We start from the raw sequence: 17615 nt of genomic DNA on the forward strand, positions 1-17615 counted from the left end.
CATGCACGCACACACACACAGTCTTTACTCACTCACTGGCACTTGCGGCCGGACTCGACCACGCGCCTGCCGCATGGCAACCGTCGCACACACGCCCGAGCTTGCCACGCTTGCCCTGCAGAGGAACCTTGTTCGATGAGCAGGCCGAGCAAAAGATGCGCCCGCACTGGCGACAGTGATGGCGCCGCTCAAGGAGGGTAAAGGTCAGCGCGCACGCCGTGCAGGCCTTGACCGACTCGTCCTTGACCCAGTAGTCGGACGAGCCGCCATCCGGGAGCGACCACGAGAACACCCGGCCGAGGACGTCGCCCGAGTAGAGCTTGCGGTCGTCGGGCGCGAGCGCGAGTGCGGTGACCCCGACGGCGTCGGGCGCCACCGATCCCAGCGTGGTCAGCACGCCTTGCGTGTCGTGGACCGACCGCCACAGGCGCGCGAGCCTCTCGGCTTCGCCCACGTCGGCCGGCGCAGGCACCGACGCCGAGTGGCGGAGCTCAAGCTCGGAGCCGGTCACCGACCAAAAGTTGATGCAGCCGTCGGCGTGCCCGGTCACCACCACGTTGTCCGACCGCCACACCGGGCCCATCGAGAGCGCAACCGAGAGCAGCGCCTCGGACGCCCGCAGGCCGATGTCAGCCCGGACCAGAAGCTCGCCGTTGATCGACCACACAAAGGCCGACGTCAGCGTGATGCTCACAATATCGCCCGACAGGTGATTGATGGCAACCTGTCGGACCGGCGCCCCGTGACCGGCAAGCTCTTCCACGTACACCCGCCGATTGAGGTCCCATACAATCGCCGTACCATCCATCGAGCCCGAGACAAAGATGGAGAACGAGCGCGAGAGTGCAAGGCACGACACGGCGCCCTCGTGGCCCGACAGCCGCTTGATGAGCGTAAACTCGCGCGCCTTGCGCGGCTTGGTCGACGCCCACACCGCCACGCAGCAGTCGTCGCCGCCGGTGTAGAGCGTTGAGCCCGTCGGGTCCATCAGCACGGCAGTCAGCTGCCCATGATGCATGCCCTCGGTTCGCCCCAGCACCTTGCCGCTCTCAGCCGCCTTTTCCACCAGTGCGTGATCGGGAAAGCCCCAGGCAAGTACCTTGTTGCAGTGCGGGAGGATGAGAGTGTGTAGCGCAGGCGCAACCTGCAGCGTATCGTTCACAACCCGGAGGAGGCCGACGAGCGAGTCGAGCTGCCGCACAGGTGCGGACGACGGCAGGAGGACGTGCGGCGCAGAAAAGACCGTCATCTGCAGACTCGCCTCGCGGACACGCTCCATGTTGCGTGCAGGGTGCGGCTTTTTGAACAGCTGCCGCGGCGTCTGCCCAAAGTTGTTGATCTGCGCAATCGTCGCCGCCTTAATCACCGGGTCGTCGATTGCCGCAATGTCGACTGCGCCTTCGTACGTGAGGTGGAAGAAGACGTTGAGTGCGTCGCGCGCCGCCTCTCCGCGCTGCTTGTAGCCGAAAACAAGATCGATCCACTCGTGCAGGTGCGCAGAGACGTAGTCCGACTCGAGCGCCGCACGGTGGATCCGCACAAACTCGCGCGCAGAGCCGTGCGCCCAAGGCGGGAGCTCCACGTCCGAAATGACCACCCCGTCCTGCCGCACCCCGAGCTCAAACTTGTTGACGTTCGCCAGAAAGTCCGGGAGGTAGAAGAACTCGGGAATGAGCTCCTTGACGTCGGACATGTTGAGCGCCGACGCCGACTCCCATGACTCACGGAGCGAGGCAAACAGCCGGTCCGGGTGGTCAAACTTACCGCCCTGCAGTTTGAGAAAATGCGAGGTGAACGGCTCCATTCGAATGAGGTAGTGCAGAACCGTGCCGGCCGACGAGTAGTGCGTGCCGTAGTGGAACGGTGGCGCCATGTCGTCCTCCCACATGGCATACCGCTCCTCAAACTGCGCCCGCCGCTCCGCCCCGATTGCGCCCATCGGCTTGCTCAGATCGCGATAGACCGACGGGTCCGATAAGTCGAGCGTCTCACTGACATAGTCGGAGAGAATCCATGGAAAGACCGGATACTGCGTGAGATCGTTGTAGCTCCGCCCCGCCAGCGTGTTGAGGTGCATGAGGTACTCAAAGTTCGAGATCGAGCCCTCCACCCACCGCGCCTTGACCGACGAGCTGCTCGAGGCAAAGAGCTTATTGAGTCCACGACGCGAACTACCACCGCCCTCGCTCCCGCGCAGCGGACGCCCAGTCTCGGATAGCAGCGACCATGAGACGGCAGACGACGAAAACAGGCCACCAAGCGCCTCGAGCGGCGACCGAGACGACGACGAGCACTTGGCCTTGATCTTGGATACAACCTCGTTGCGCTGTGCAATGTCAAACATAAGCAGATCATTCCGCCCGTCGACCGAGAACAGCTCCAGCGCGTTGTCACGCAGCAAGTACCGCCGCTTGAGCACATTCGCAATGTCCTCGTACTTCCACCACACCACCGCGTGGCCCTCCTTCTCCGCAGCCTCGGACGAGAACGCCAGTGGGCCGAGCGCAGGATCGACCTCGTGCACAGACGCCCCAGACACATCCTCCACGTCGCCTGAAGGGAGCACCATGTAGTAGTCGATCACATACACTGCGCTCTCACACACCAGAAACAGCGCCGGCCACGTGTCGAGCCCCACAATTCGCGCGCAGTTGTACATGTACCGCATCCGCTCGCCAGGCTCAAGCAGTCGGAGAATCTTACGGTCCGTCCGCTCCTCCGAGAGCGTCTCGTCACCACCAAGCCACTTGCCCTCGTTGCGACCGACAAGCACAGTGTCATCATCATCATCATCATCCTCATCATCGTTGTCGTCGCCAGAGCCGTCGCCGCTCTCCTCGCCAATCGCGTCGTCGCGCTCGGCCGCATTGCCATTGGCAGATCCCCCGACGTGCGACGGTGCAAACTCGCCACTTCTGGTGACAGGCAATACGATGGGAGCGATCTGAGCATCGGCGGCGTCGGCGGCACCGTCAACAGCGTCCAGGCCCCTCCCGGCGGCGTCGCCGACTGCACCAGCCTGAACCGCCACAGCCGCCGGCTCGGCGGCGTCCATGAGCTCGGCCCACGCTGCCGAGTCGCGCGAGGTCGGGATCTTGCCACCATCGCCCGAGTTCTGCCCTTCGCCCAGAAACGGGAAGCGGGCATAAAAGTCTGGGTTCGGTGTCATCTTGAGGCGGATGCGGTGCGGGCCCTCTGTCCGGTCGAGTTTCCATTTGAGCAGTGCGGTTGCGCGCGCATCCTCCCACAGCCCGCGCTGGCGGTAGAGCTCTGCGCGGGTCTCGCGCCAAAGAATGGAGACCTGCTTGGTGCGATCGGCGATGGCGAGGCGCCGCTTGCGGCGGCGGACCGCCTGCACGTGCTGGATGCCGACGACCCGGTTCATCCGCCGCATGTCGGCTTTTTTCATCGCCGCAAACGTGGCCTGCTTGACCCGCAGCCGTGCCTCTTGCGCCGCGCTCCGCGCCGCGTTGGCCTTGCGCAGTGCCGCGGCCTGTCCGCGGACCTGGATCCGCTCAAATGCCTCCCACACCGGCGCCAGCGTCACATCAAACACAGCCTTGACTGCGCTGTCGTGCTCGGCCATCCAGTACGAAAAGCCGTTAAAGTCCTTGTCGCGAACAAGCCGCTCAAAGCCGCCGGTGTAGACGTCGGCCTCGGGCGAGCTGGCAAGAAAAGGGCCGACGTGCTCACGCCGGGTGAGAATGAGCAGCTTCCACAGGTTCATGGCTGAGAGCCGCAAGTGCGAGTCGTCGTGGAGGAGGAACCGGTACAGCCAGTAGCAGAGGCAGCCGTAGAATTCGCTCGACGTGTTTGTCGGGAGAAAGACTGTCTGCTGGTAGAGAAGAAGTCGGTTGAGGACGTCAAGCGGCGGCTCGCGTCCGACCCCGTTCGCCGCGCAGTACACGTCATGGATGACAATGAGCGAGAGCGCAGATGTGAGCGGCGCCACAAGCGCCGCACTCGCTGGCGCCGCGCTGACCCCAAGCTTGGTGATGAGCGTGACAAGAAAGTCAAAGACAAGCCGCGAGCCACCGGGGAACGACTTGCGGTAGACCTTGGCCACCAGCAGTGAGTAGAACGCCTCGGCCGCCGCCGCGAGGTTCGGCGACGCCACAAGCTTGTCGACCGTCAGCGACGCCGCAAGATAATCCATCAGGTCCGAGAGGAGCTTTGACTGGAAGAGTACATGATGGTCGCGACCAACATACGGCGGCACAGCCTCCAGGACTCGCTCCAGCAGCTCTGGCCCGGTGCTCGAGTGGATGAACGATTCTTGGACAAGCGTGCGCAGAAAGTCAAAGACGAGCATCGAGACTGGGTGCAGGAAGAGAGTGACAAGCTGTGACTGTGCCGACGAACTCGGACTCTCGCCGCTGCTTGAGCTCTCGACTGTGCTCTCGACCGCACCCGCACTCGCACTGGGGGACGACGACGGCGAGAGGCCGTAAAAGTCCTGCAGCTTGCGCCGCGACGCCGATTGTGGCGACGCCGGCGTCACCGGCGTACTCGGAAGCCGGAAGCCCGAGTCCGAGACCGACCGCGGCGATGGGGAACCCGGCGCTGCCAGACCCTGCCGTCGCACCGCAACCGAGACACTTGGCGAGGTCGGCGATGGCGACCGCGAGATCGACGAGCGCCGTACAGGCAGCGCCGGCCGCCGGCTCGGGCTCGACTCGGCGTTCTCGACTGGCTGAATGACTACAAAGCCCGCATCGCGGTCGTGGTCGTGGTCATCCCCGCCGTCGCAACTGCCGACGGCCTCATCCAGACTCGAGTCCTCACGCACAGGCGTGAGGAGGCTGGTCTCGACGACTGACGTCGCAATGTGTGCTCGCGGAAAGAGGACTTCGGTGAGCTGACAGATGACGTCGTCCTTGGAGGCCAAGGTGCGGAACGAGGGCGAGGCCTTGAACAGGAAGGTCATAAACTTGAGCATGGTGACCTCGACTGACGACGACGAGGCGGCAGCTTCGGCAGGTGTCTGTGATTCCGAGCCGCCCGAGGCCTCTGCGGCGAGCACAGCGGCGCAGCGGGCCTTGAGCATGGCGAGAAGAACAAGGACGATGTCGCCGTGGACGACAGTCGCCTCCTCGACCCCAAAGGCGTCGACAAGCAGCTGGAGCGGCGTGGCGCCGGACGCAAAAATGCCATTCTCGTCGGTGGCGCAACCATCAAGTCCCTCCGGAGGATTGACGACAAGGTCGAGGCGGCCGAGGAGAATGGCAAATAGCAGAAAATAGGCTGTGAACGACGAGGCCGCGTGCGGAAGCATGTGCGCGAGGGCGGCAAAGCCGTCAGAGGCGCGAAATTCCCGCGCAAACGACGAGGCGTGCTCGCCCAAGAGCAGGCTGCCGAGGATGCGTAGCGCGAGGAGGACGGTCGACTTGTGAACGTTGCGCTCGAGAAAGAACAGGACCCACTGGCGGGTGGTGCGGCGGGCAAAGATCTCGGCGGCGACAGAGGCGGCCTGCGGCGACGAGCCACGCGCTGGCCCAGCGAGTGCATCGAGAACGTCGGTGAGGAGCATGTTGCGGATAGAAACAAGACGCGAGGCCTTGTCTTCTGAGTTGCCGACCACCGGCGCGACGCGGAGGCCAGCAGCAATGCCTGGCGAGTCTAGGACGTGCTCGTGGAAGGCACGGGCCGAGGCGGCACCAAATGAGCGAGCCCGGCGGCGACGGCGCGGGCGCGATCCACCCGAGTCAGTGCGTGGACGCGCGGACTCGCTCGCACCCACCCAGCCCTGGGTCTCGACCGTGGCCGAGAGCGTGGCAACCAAGTAGTGGGCAAGTTCGGAAAAGTCGACTTCGCGCGGGTCGGCTGCGAGCAGCGCGCGCAGCAGCGCACGCGCAGGCTCCAGCAGCGACGTTGCGGTCTCGGGCGCAAGCATAAACTCGAGGACATGGATGAGGACGCCCGAGGCGCGGAAGGCTGAGAGGTTGAGCTCGGCAAGCGACGAAAAGGTGACCAGGTACGAGAGCCGTGAGAGGAGGAGCGCCTGGAGCGCAACCGGCGCCGACGCCCACATGCACGGATTGGCAAAGAGCGCGTCAAAGGCGGCGACCGAGGCTATGAGGCCGTGGTCCTGCGAGACAATGTCCTTGCCGACTAGCGCAACAAGCGCGTTGAGGGTGGCGTGGTCGACAAGGTTGTCGCGCACCTTGTCCACCATGACCTGCGCGAGAATCTCGTAGCCGGCGAGCGCGGTCATTTGGGCCAGGTTCTGCGGCGCAGCGTCGAGGAGCTGCGAGAGGAGCTGGACGCGGGCAAACAGCTCGTCGCGGGTGGTTGCCGTGGCGACCAGCTCGAGGACAACAGGCACACCGCCGACCGACTGCAGCGCGGTGGCGAGCGTGGTGGGCGTGTACGCGCCGGCGAGGCCCATCAGCCGGCCGACGGAGCCCGAGGCCGCGTCGCCCGAGACAGCCGACGCCGACGCAAGGGCGGCGCGCTCGAGGTCGTAGTACAGCGGGGTGCCGGCCTGGAGCGCAGGCGGGTCGCCGGCGCCCGGCGGGCCCGAGCTTCGGCCTGCGCCACCGGTGCCGCTTGGCGCAAACGGCTCCGTGGCGAGCGCGAGTGCGGCAGCCGAGCGCGGCGCGATGAGCGAGCGCGGCGCGGCGGCGGCCGGGCTAGCCAAATTGAGCAGGTGTGACGAGGCGACGAGTGCGTCGGCGCCGGCGTGGGTAGTGACCTTGGACGAGAGGTCCAAGTACGACTTGGCAGAAAAAGCAAAGACAATGTTCGGCCCCGTGAGGGTGGTAAAGCTCGCGGCGGCGTAGTTGAGGTAGCTGGCCCACTCGAAAAAGGCAAAGCTGCGACCGGCAGGTGACGGATCGACGGGTGAGGCGCCTGCTGGGGCGATGGCAGTCGCCAGCGCGGCGGCAGGGGCGGCGAGGCGGGCGGCGGCAAGCGAGGCAAGAGCGGCAACAGCCGAGGCAGCAGCAGCCGCGGCCGACGACGGGTCGGACGCTGCCGAACTCGAGTCAGACGCATCGAGGGCGGTGGCGGTGGCGAGGTTCGGCCCGTCGAACGGAGCGTACGACTGGTATGGTTCGAGCGAAGGATCAAACGTGCCCGAGTACTGTGGGCCGAGACAGTACCAGAGGTGGACGTCACGTGGCGAGGCGACGGCTTCGATCATGTACGTCGCGCCAAGCTTAAAGGCAGCGCTTTCGGCGGAGCCGCGCATCGACGGCGAGGTGCCAATGAGAGCTGAGACCTGCGAGGCGGCCGAGGCAGGGTAGGGGCAGCGGTGCGAGCCCGCAAGCAGGCCGTCGATGTAGAGCGATGCGACCGAGGCGTGAAGCCGGGAGCGCGAGTGGGTGACCACAAGGTGGTACCAACGGCGCGACTTGATGACCGCGCCAGCAAAAGTTGCGGCGGCGGTGTCCGCGGCCGAAGTCGAGAGCAGCGGTGTGGTCCCGAGGAGCGAGAGCGCGAGGTACGAGCGCTTGTCGTCGGAGGAAACGGTGAGGAGGCGAAGGAGGTGGGATGCGTCAAGCGCCTCGACGTAGAGCCAGGTGCCAAAGGTGTAGCCGGTGGCCGGCGGCCACGACCGCGATCCGAGTGACGGCATGTGGAGGCCGGCAAAGCCCGGCTTGTGGCGCAAGTCAAAGTTGACAAACGGCGGGTCGTTGGCGTATGGCTCGGCAAGGAGGAGAAGGGTGTTGGTGAGCTCGAGCGTGGCCGCAGCCGAGCCGCCGTGGGCGGTGTAGAGATTGAGGAGCGCGCGGAGCTCCGACGGAGCGAGCGCCACCCGGCCTACAGCCTGAATGAGGCGCAGGATGCCTGGCCGCAGCCGCTCGGACTCGAGCCAGGTACCGCTGTGCGCAAGCAGTGCAGAGAGCAGCGAGGCCGATCCGAGCGAGGCGGCGTTGTGGACGGCGGCAGCAGCGAGAGCCTCCAGCAGCGCCGAGAGGTGCGGAAGCAGGCTATCGACCAGGTGGGTACCGTGAAAGACAAGATTGAGCGCGAGGAGGACAAAGGCCGGGTGCGCGAGCCGGGTGTTGGCCGAGAACACCAGCGGGAGCGTGTAGCCTCCGGGTGGCGGCGGCGCGTTGAGGACGAGAGCGTCAGCGGCAAGACCGGCGATGCTGTCGCCGGCGAGAAGACGGGCGAGGAGAACGTCCCACGCGTCCGAACCAAACGGGAGCGGCACGGGGTGCGACGGCCTGGCGCTCGAGGTCAGTCTCGGCATGGCCATGGCGACAAGGAGGTACACGTAGTACGGGGCAAGAGTCGAGTCGAGGAAGCCGGTGTTGAGGAGGATCTGGCCGAGCGGCTTGAATCCAATGTGGGCCGAGACAAAGGCGAGGTTCTGCTCTTGTGAGACGACGGCATGGTAGAGGAGGCGGAGGACGGCGAGGACGAGCGCATGGGCGTCTACAGCCGGCGCGTCTGTAGGCGACGGTGTGTCTTTGGTTGGCGCAAAGACTCCTTCGAGGGCGACGAGTATGGAGACGAGGGTGACGAAGCCGCCGAGGTCGCGAAAGGTAGCGGTGGCACCCGGGTTGGCGCGGAACATGAGGGTGATGGCGTTGAGCATGTCAACAGTCATGGCATGCGAGGTCTTGGAGTGGACATGGAGAAGCTCGATGTAGTGGACAAGGTCTGCATGCTCCTGGCGCTTGTCGGCACCGACAATGCGGACAAGGAGCGTGAGCGCTGCTGGCCGCAGCGAGTCGTGGACAAGGAGGTCCATGAGCGTGGCTGGAAGCGAGGCAGCGCGGACGGCGCGGACGTTGGTGTAGTTGGACTCAAGGAGGCAGGCGAGGGTACCGGTGACGGCGTCGATGGCGGCGGTGGGCGCAGTCCACGGCTGAGCGGCGGGATCAAGGAGCGCGACGAGGGCATCAACCACGCCGAGCTCGCGGGCCTCGTCGCGGTAGCTCGAATCGAACGAGACGAGCGAAGTGAAGACGGCGGTAATGAGCACGACTACCGGGGCGTCGAGCGCGAGGGTGGCGAGGAGATGAGCAAGCCGGGTGAGCTCCGGTGTCGGGTGCGGCTTGATCGACGTCGCCACAAACTGGACGAGCTTGATGAGCCTGTTCTGGACGACAGGCGCGTACGACGGGAGCGGGATGAGGAACGACGAGAGCACATTCGGCCCGTTGCACGCTTCGTACGCCCCTGGATCGACAGCAAAGATCGAGAGAATGAGGTCCAGCAGCTCGACGCGAACGTCCGGCGAGGCAGCATCGTTGAAAAAGCTGCAAGGACCGTGAATGCGCGCGGGTAGGTTACAACCTTGGTTGCCGAGCCGGGCGAGAGCATGAGGTCTGCAGCGCCGCGGTCGGCCGGCGCAGAGACTGAGCGCGTCGGAGCCACACTCTGCTGGGCTGCCTGTCCACTCTCGATGTAGAGCAAGTCGACAATAGTCCCAATAAGCTGATCAAGCTGGGTCGGCGAGCCGGTGGCCTCCATGTACGAGAGGAGCTTGATGAGGTAGACATCGGGCCCACACTCAAAGGCGCGGAGAAGTGACAGGCGGGCAGGCGGAGAGAGGTCTGGTTCAAAGAGCGGCGCCAGCAGCGCGAGCAGAGTATCGAGTACCAGCTGCGGTGAGAGGTCGGCCAGGCCGTCGACAAGCGCCGAAAAGGCAACCCGGTAGCAGCCCTTGTCGGCAATGTACGACGCCGCAGCCGGGAGCGAGAGGAAGGCCGGCGAGAAGACAGCAGCCAGTGGCGGGAGGAGCGATGGTGAGAGCGGCGGGAGCTTGCAGAGCACAAAAACGGTGTCTGAGTCGAGGAGATCCTCGACGGCGGCGTGTGAGGCCGTGATGAGGGCGGCGAGAGTCCGGGCCGGCGGCCCGAGCCTCTGCTCGCACCCGACCGCGAGGACAAGCGCCTTGGCGAGCGCAGTCGGAAGGGCAGTGCGGGCAACAGCGTCGGCGAGGAGCGGAAGTGGCGTCAGCGGAGCGGTGAGGACAAACTCGAGGACGCTCACCAAGAGCGGGCCGTGCGACGACGTGCCGTCGCGGGCGACGAGCAAGGCGGCAGTGGCGGATGCGGCGGCTGCACGCGAGGACGCGGCTCGACCGGCGGCCACCAGCGAGCTCCGCAGTGAGCACGCAGCAGCAGCCACAAAGAGCGGCAACGGGGCGAGGGTGACGGTGAGCTGATCGATGAGATCGCCGTCGAGGCGCGGAGCGTCGAGATAGAGCTCAGCAAAGAGTTCCAACAGCGGCATGAGGAGGGCGTTGAGGTTTTCCAGCGAGATCTTGCTCAGTTGCGCAGCTTGCGGTGAGAGAAACCTCGCAGGGCCACTCACTCCAGCAGCATCAGCCAGAGCCTGAGCAAAGGTAGCCGAAGACGAGGCGAGGAGGGCAGCAGCTCGAGCCTGAGGCGAGTCCGGGGAAGTGGTAGGAAAGACAGCGGCAAGATCTGCAGGCGAAGCCGGCCAACTCGAAGAAGTATATCTCTGAGAAGAAGCTGTCGTCCCACCAAGGTCACCCCCCTGCCCATCACTTCCGCTCCCGCCGCCTTGTTCCATGCCCGCGCCCCTGTCACTCCCACTCGAGCCACCACGACCACCTGGCCCTCCACGGGCATGCTCCCCAGGTGCTCGAACTTTGTTCACCAGCGACTTGACCCAGTTCATCCCAAGCTCAACGTGCTTCCTCTCAAAGAGTCAACGTGTGTTGCGTGCGGTGAAGTGTGGCGTGTTGCACGTGGACCCGAGAGCTTGGCCATGGTCGCCGCCGCGGTGCGGGGCTGGACCAAGGGTCAGATGCAGGAGATCAGAGTGGAGGATGATCGGGGCGCCCGGGAGGGGGGGGGGGGGGTATAGAGGGAGATAGTGGGTACTTGTATGCGCGCGTGTGTGTCTGTAACCACACCATGGTGATGGCTTGAACTTGATTATGGATGACTCTGGGCTGGTGACGCCATCCGAGGGAGTGACCAAAGGACAGCCATGTGACCGATGATGTCAGGCAGGCAGAACGCGACCAGAGCCGAGAGCCCAGTCGCAAGCACCGACCACGCACACTCACTCGACTGACAAGACACAAGGATTTGCTTGTGGATGAACAGGAACGCAGCTGACGGGGTCCGGCGACGCGGGCGTGGGACGCACAGCAAGGCTGGGAGCGATTCGGGGTGGGGCGGCGGAAGCTCCGATCACGGGCGCGAGTCGTCGATGGGGAAGACTGACAATCGTGGGACGATGATGCGACAAATGCAGGCGTTTCTGGGTGCGGCATCGGTAGCATCGGTACCGGGATTGCTCGCTACCCACGTCAACATTGCCATGTATGCCTTTGCCTACTGGCTGCAGCAGCCGGTCCTCCCGTTCATCTCGTCGGAGCTCGGAGCTTCGGCGGCGACGTTTGGCCTCCTCCAGTCGGTTTTCTCGGGCGCACAACTACTGGGCGGCCCGGTCATGGGTACGATGGCGGACTCGTTGTCGCCGCGGGCGATTCTGGCGATCTCTTTGGCTGCAGGCGGCGTGTCGTATGGGCTACTCGCCCTCACTCACTCGCTCCCGATGCTGTTTGCGTCCAAGCTGCCGTCGGCAGCGATGCACGCGATGATGGCAGCACAGGCGTGCGTATCGACTTTGTCGACACCCGAGGCGCGGGCGCAGGCTCTCGGGCGGCTCTCGCTGTCATACGGCCTGGGGATGGTGGCCGGCTCAGCGCTCGGCGGCTCGCTGACGCGGGTGGTCTCGCTCCACACGGTGGCCGGCATGTCGGCTGCTGTCTCGTTTGCCACTGTTGCCGCGACGTATCAGCTGTTGCCGGATAAGGTGGGCGGCGAGGGGCGGAGAAAGGAAGCCGAGGATAAGGACGCGGCCAGTCCTGGATTGGGCGCGTCGCTGAAGCTCATGGTCTCACCGGCGCTTGCGCCGGTCATGCTCTTTGTGGCTGCCGTCGGCCTCGCACTCTCGATGCAGCGGGCGACGTTCTCGATGATGGCCAAGGACGCGTTTGGCCTCTCATCGGAGGAGCTCGGATGGACGATGTCGTACGGCGCGCTGCTGGGGCTTGTTGTGAACGTCGTCATTGTCCCGCTTCTCACCTCGGTCATGTCCGAGATCCAGACCTCGATAGCCGCCGCCGCGCTCCTTGCCCTCGGCTTTGCAGGCTATGGCTCGGCAGCGTCGCTCGCGGACATTGTGGTTGTTCTCGTCCCGCTCACAGTGGCGAGCGCGACGCTCTACACTGTCACAACAGCGCTCATCTCCAACGTCGTCCCGGCCGAACTGGTTGGCTCGGCCATCGGCTTGCGTCACGGCCTCGGCTCGCTGCTCGGCGTGGTCGCGCCAGCGCTGGCATCGGCCATTCTCGCCGCGTCGTCACCTGCCGGCCTCGCTTACGTCTGCGCCGGCCTCGCGGCGGCGGCGGCGGTGGCGGCCCTTGTTGCGCGAGCCTGATGACACGTGGATCACGTGCGCGTCAGAGTCACGAGGTCTAGAACTGACTTGTGATTTAGTTGCCCCAGCGGCTTGGTCCGCAGTAGGGCCGAGCAGGCAACTTTTTGCCGATTATGTTCGATTCGCGAGATACCGGACACGCCGAAATTGACAGGGTGTCCCCAATCAAGGCGATGATCAACCAGTGTGTTTAAGGCCGCACATGGTAGCTGCCTGGCAGTCACACGTCAGTGTGTCCAAGTTGACTGCGTGAGATGGTGTGTGAGGTAGCGCTCGCTAGCGTTTCTGCATAGATTATGAGGCCAATATCGGCTTTAGATGAGGCTCACATGGCATACCACACGAGGTACGGGTTCTTGATTGGAGGGCAGACAGTGCGGCTGGTATTAGCGGAGACAGAATAATAGACTGACAGGTAGTTTGCGCGTCTGACCTTTGACTTCCTGGCACTTGGGGGCCGTAGTCGGCAGCATTTCGCCGTTGTGGGCCCCAATGTGAGCTTGGAGCTTGCAGAAAGGTTGCGGAATGGGTATCCTACGTTGCGATGTTGGTCTCTGATCAAGCTTACGGGCCGGGCTCGAATGCCTGATTCGACGCAACGAAGTCTTTCCAAGCTCTGTGGATGCGGTAATTGCCCGAGTGACAGCCAACTGGCAGACGGCGACCGTCACACGGAGACTCGGCACGGTGCGAGCGTCGAGATGGACAAGGCGTTCACGGTCAACACAACTCTCGCTGGCAAGCAAGTGCGCACAGAGGGGTAGAAGAGAGACTGGCAGCTGGTAAGGCCTGGGTCTGGAGTGCTGAAAGCCGATGTTGACGTCTCTGGCGCAGGTGATACCTGCTGTTGTCCCTCGGGTGGCGCCGAACTACTTTGCACACACCTTTGGCTTGCTCAAGCCCGATCTGGTAGCAGCGACGCCGCGAGCTGCTGCGGTTGTACGTGCGCTGGCTGCTCCCGATTCTCCGCTGCGGATTGTGGCGCTGAGTCATCGTGAGGTTGATCCGCAGCTCGCTGATGCGTTCTACGCCGATCACGCTGGTAAGTTCTTTGCACCGCGACTGACCGCCTCAATCTGTTCAGGCCCGCTGGTGGCGATGGTACTCGAGTCTGTTCCGGCGTCTGGCGAGCATGCAGCGGGCTCGATCGATGTCAGTGCCATCGAGGCGTGGCGGTCGCTGATCGGACCGACCAAGGTGAACTCAGCGCGATGCGCGTTGCCTGGCACGCTCCGCGGGTTGTATTCGACCAGCGACACGCGCAATGCCTTTCATGGGGCAGACGCGCACGCCGCAGTCCTTGCCGAGGCCGAGCTCTTCTTTCCCGGCCTGCTTGCTGCGGCTCCGAGACCAGCGCGGGAGTGACAGAGACTGTGGCACATAAGGTGCGGAGATCACCTATGCGGCTCGGAGGTAAATTGGCCGCAACAGGACCAAAATTATTCACCTTGGTGTTGATTGGTCCTTGATAGTGGCCAACTAGCGCGGGTGGGCACACGCAACTGCACACGCTCAGGGCCTCCTCCAAAGCCAAACTAGGGAGACCCAAGAGCATCCATAGGCACACTTACTCGACGTCAGACCAAGGAGCTCTTTCCGCACGTCGTGGAAGGCGTAAACAGAATTGACAAGAGTCCCGTTTATTGACCTTGCGGGTCAACGTGGGGAGAAGCGCCGCATTGACTGACCAAGCCTTTATGACGTTTGTCTCGAACGGGTCAGCGGGCGGACCCGGCAACGAGCAAGCGCCGCCGCAACAGGTACCTCTCTCCCCCACGCACACCTCTTCTCCAACAAGTGCAAGCAGCAACGCCCCGCTCTCGGCTCTCAACATGGTGAGCGGCGAGGCGTTGGCCTCGACGACCTCGGAAACCAAAGTAACAACGACGGCCCCGGGCGCCGGGTCGGCCGACGCCAACCCTGGTGGCAGGCCAATTGGCTCCAGCATGCTGGTGACGACCGAGACGGAGACCACAAACAGCACCAATAACCACTCCCAACTGCATGGAGATGCCGAGGAGCACGTCGGCGACATGGCGCCCGTCAATGAGTCATACTCGGTGGCGGGCTCAGAAAATGGCGGTGGCGACCGAGCGCGCGCTGCCAAGCGGTCTAAGCTGTCAAGCTCGGCAGCTGTCACCCGGCAGACGGCCGAGGTGGACTCGGGTTCCGACTCGGACTATGTCGAGGGAAAGAAGCAAGATGGAGGCAATGGCAAGCGCAAGCGCAGTAGTGCATCCACCAAGCGAGGCGGTGGAGCCGCTGCCAAGAGTCGTCGATGGGGCGGCAACCGCGCGTCGAGCCGCCTCTTTCCGCCGCAGGCCAAGGCTGTGTTCGAGACCTGGCTCAAAGATCACCTTGACGAGCCGTATCCTGAGGAGGAAGACGTGCTGAGGATGGCGCATGACGCTGACGTCAAGCCTGATCAAGTCCTGCAGTGGTTCATCAATGCCCGCCGCCGGCATCCGCTGCTTGTCAACCGCAACTTCAAGCGGTGTCGCCGTCGGTACTCCACCATTTCCGACCGCGCCTCGACGCAACGCCGCAAGTCGCAGCGCCGGACAAGAAGCCCGGCCGAGCCAGCAACGGCTCCGATGATGACCGGGACCGGCGGACAGCCGGTGGCCGCATCGTTCCTTTTCGGGCAAAGCGCCAGGGGCTCCGGCGGCGCCAGCTCGCTGATGCTGCCCACGGCGCAAGACGGCGATGTCGGCTACGGCACCACCGCGCCCATCTATCAGACTATCGGTGCAGGCGGCGAGGTGTCGCTCATGCCCGGTGCTAGCGGTGCCTCCTGGCCGGGCACTGCCGCAGCCATGCAGTGGTCTACAACGCCGGTGACCATGCAGCAACAGGCTCGCCTCTTTGCGGCTCAGCAGCAAGCCCAAGCACAGGCCCAGCAGTTGCAGATGCAGGCCCAACAGATGCGCCTGGCCCAGCAGATGGGCATCATGCAGGGCATGGTGCCGGGGTCGTACCCGTCGTCGCCGTACACAGCGTCAGGTATGAGTCCACAGATGCAGTCACTGGCATACATGCAGCAGTTCCATGCCCACCAGCAGGCAGTCCAGGCTCAGCAGCAGGCGGCACAAGTCCAGTCGATCAAGACGATGTCGCACTCCCAGCAGGCGCTCTCGCACTTGCAGCAGCTTCCTCAACTTCAGCAGCAGCAAGTCTTTAATCAAGGTCTCGTCACGCCAACCATGACCGACGTGTACTCCAGCTCGTTCGGCAAGCTTACCCCGGGTTCAGCTTCGGGCTCGGGTCCGGGCTCGGGCTCAGGCCCGGGCTCGGGCTCGGGCTCATACCCGTCGTTGGCGCAGACTGGCTCGCTCGGTACGTCCGGCATTGCTCCGGTCTCCTACGAGGTCCAGAACGCGCGCCAAGCCCTTGACCTTGCCAATCAGGTCTTGTACAACGCACACGGTCAGGTGGCCGCCCCGAGCAACAGCCAATCAATGGCTGCCGCCACCACCAAGGCCGACGATGCTGCTGCTGCTACCACTGCTGCCGCTGTCGCTGCTGCTGCTGCCGCCGCCAGTACGGCCAACGTCGCTGGCAGCACCCCAGCAGCAATCTAACTTTGTCCTCAGCACTGCTATGATAATGAAGCACCTTGCTGAGCCTGGAGAGGGAATGGGGTGATGATGTTGGCAATGCCGTGCCAGCTGGTCGTCCAAGGTTGGGTGTGTCCTGGCGGTGGTTCGATGAACATTGCGCGCGACCTCCCCCTATTCAGGGCTCACATGGGAGGCGGACAAGAGGGACAGACCAACATTCACATACATGTTGGCATGTAACTCCCCGGCATCGATGGCATGGATGGGCAGGTCGCGCGAACTGTTGCTGCCACCGGCGGTAGTTGACAGGGAAGGCCACGGGGGTGAACGTGGGTGGAGCAAGCGAGTAAGATGGGTGAGAGGAGTGAGCCGACGACAGGCTGTCGGTCGGAGAGCAATGCAACATGTCATCTGGTATGTTGAGGAGCGTATGCGATGGTGATGGTGTACTGAAACAACAAGAAGGCGAGCGGCTACGCGGAGGCGCCAGCGGCGGCGGCTGTCTTGATGATGTCGACAAACTCGGGCTTGAGCGAGGCGCCTCCGATGAGGAAACCGTCGATGTCGGGCATGGCGATGAGCTCGGCACAGTTGGCGAGCTTGACCGAGCCGCCGTAGATGATGCGGACGGCGGCGGCGATGTCGGGCGAGGTGGCAGCAGCGACGGCGGCGCGGAGCTGGGTGTGGATCTCCTGAGCCTGTTCGGGCGAGGCAACCTTGCCGGTGCCAATGGCCCAGACGGGCTCGTAAGCGACGACAATGTTGGCCCAGAGCTCGGGCTTGGTAGCGAGGGCAGGGTTGTCAAACAGAGCGGCCATCTGCGCCGCGACGGGGCCAAAGGCATCGCCACCCTCGCGCTGCTCCAGCGTCTCGCCGACGCAGTAGATGAGGCCGAGGTCTGCATCGAGCACAGCTGCGATCTTTGCACGAGTATGGGCATCCGACTCGCCGTAGACATGTCTCCGCTCCGAGTGGCCGACAATGACCCAAGCAGCACCGAGATCGGCGGCCATATCAGCCGCCACGGTTCCGGTGTGAGCGCCGCCTTCACGAGCAATGGCAACGTCCTGGAGAGCCACCGCAGCAGACGAGCCATGCTCATCGAGCACAGCCTTTGTCGTCAGAATGTACGGCGCAGGCGGAGCAATGACAATGTCCACATCATCCGACGACGGCAGATCAGGAGCAGCCTCGGCAAGCAGACGTGCACGCGACGAGGTCGCCGTCACGCTGCCGTTGCACTTGTGGTTGCCACCGACAAAGACCTTCCGAATCGACATGAGTGAGTGTATGTGTGTGTGTGTGGGGGTAGGGGGGGGGGGGGGGTGAAGTGTAGCTGAGTCGGTCTCTGTCTCTGTCACGCTGATGTGGTGTTGGTAGTGGTGACAGTGCCTGGGCTGGCTGGCTCACCAACGTGGCGTGCGGGACTTGGTTGCCAGCGGAGAAACTGGCGGAGTGGTGAAAGGGAAGGGGGAGGGGATGGGAGGGGGGATGGGGAGATGTTTGGCATTGGTGGAAGTAGTGATGGTGATGGTTGATGGTGGTGATGGGGGTCTTTATCTGGGTTGGGCTGGGTTGGGTTGGGTTGTGCTGGGCTGGGCTGGGCTGGGCTGGGTTGGGCTGGGCTGGGCTGGGCTGGGATGCTCTCAGGCAAATGATGAGTGGGTTGAGGTG

The 17615-nt window shown here is 64.1% G+C and overlaps 5 protein-coding genes across 5 annotated transcripts; 3 read left to right on the forward strand and 2 right to left on the reverse strand.

Annotated features, from left to right (window-relative positions):
- Nucleotides 1-8: 8 nt before the first annotated feature.
- On the reverse strand, nt 9-10651 carry AMSG_02414 (WD repeat and FYVE domain-containing protein 3). The gene is made up of 2 exons (XM_013905502.1): nt 9226-10651; nt 9-9175 (listed from the first exon to the last, which is right to left on the reverse strand). The coding sequence occupies exons 1-2, from the start codon at nt 10603-10605 to the stop codon at nt 29-31; spliced, it is 10527 nt and encodes a 3508-aa protein (XP_013760956.1). The 5' UTR covers nt 10606-10651; the 3' UTR covers nt 9-28.
- Nucleotides 10652-11184: 533 nt separating this feature from the next.
- On the forward strand, nt 11185-12381 carry AMSG_02415 (solute carrier family 22 member 18; the record flags this gene model as incomplete). The annotated part of the gene is made up of 1 exon (XM_013905503.1): nt 11185-12381. One exon carries the CDS (start codon nt 11185-11187, stop codon nt 12379-12381), a length of 1197 nt encoding a protein of 398 aa, XP_013760957.1.
- Nucleotides 12382-13194: 813 nt separating this feature from the next.
- On the forward strand, nt 13195-13746 carry AMSG_02416 (nucleoside diphosphate kinase; the record flags this gene model as incomplete). The annotated part of the gene is made up of 1 exon (XM_013905504.1): nt 13195-13746. The coding sequence occupies one exon, from the start codon at nt 13195-13197 to the stop codon at nt 13744-13746; it is 552 nt and encodes a 183-aa protein (XP_013760958.1).
- Nucleotides 13747-14078: 332 nt separating this feature from the next.
- On the forward strand, nt 14079-15962 carry AMSG_02417 (uncharacterized protein; the record flags this gene model as incomplete). Its single annotated transcript, XM_013905505.1, has 1 exon — nt 14079-15962. One exon carries the CDS (start codon nt 14079-14081, stop codon nt 15960-15962), a length of 1884 nt encoding a protein of 627 aa, XP_013760959.1.
- Nucleotides 15963-16414: 452 nt separating this feature from the next.
- AMSG_02418 (triosephosphate isomerase) lies at nt 16415-17261 on the reverse strand (the record flags this gene model as incomplete). The annotated part of the gene is made up of 1 exon (XM_013905506.1): nt 16415-17261. The coding sequence occupies exon 1, from the start codon at nt 17219-17221 to the stop codon at nt 16415-16417; it is 807 nt and encodes a 268-aa protein (XP_013760960.1). The 5' UTR covers nt 17222-17261.
- Between the last annotated feature and the right edge of the window lie 354 nt (nt 17262-17615).

Source organism: Thecamonas trahens (genome assembly GCF_000142905.1).
Source record: "Thecamonas trahens ATCC 50062 unplaced genomic scaffold supercont1.9, whole genome shotgun sequence".
In the NCBI taxonomy this organism is placed as follows: Eukaryota; order Apusomonadida; family Apusomonadidae; genus Thecamonas; species Thecamonas trahens.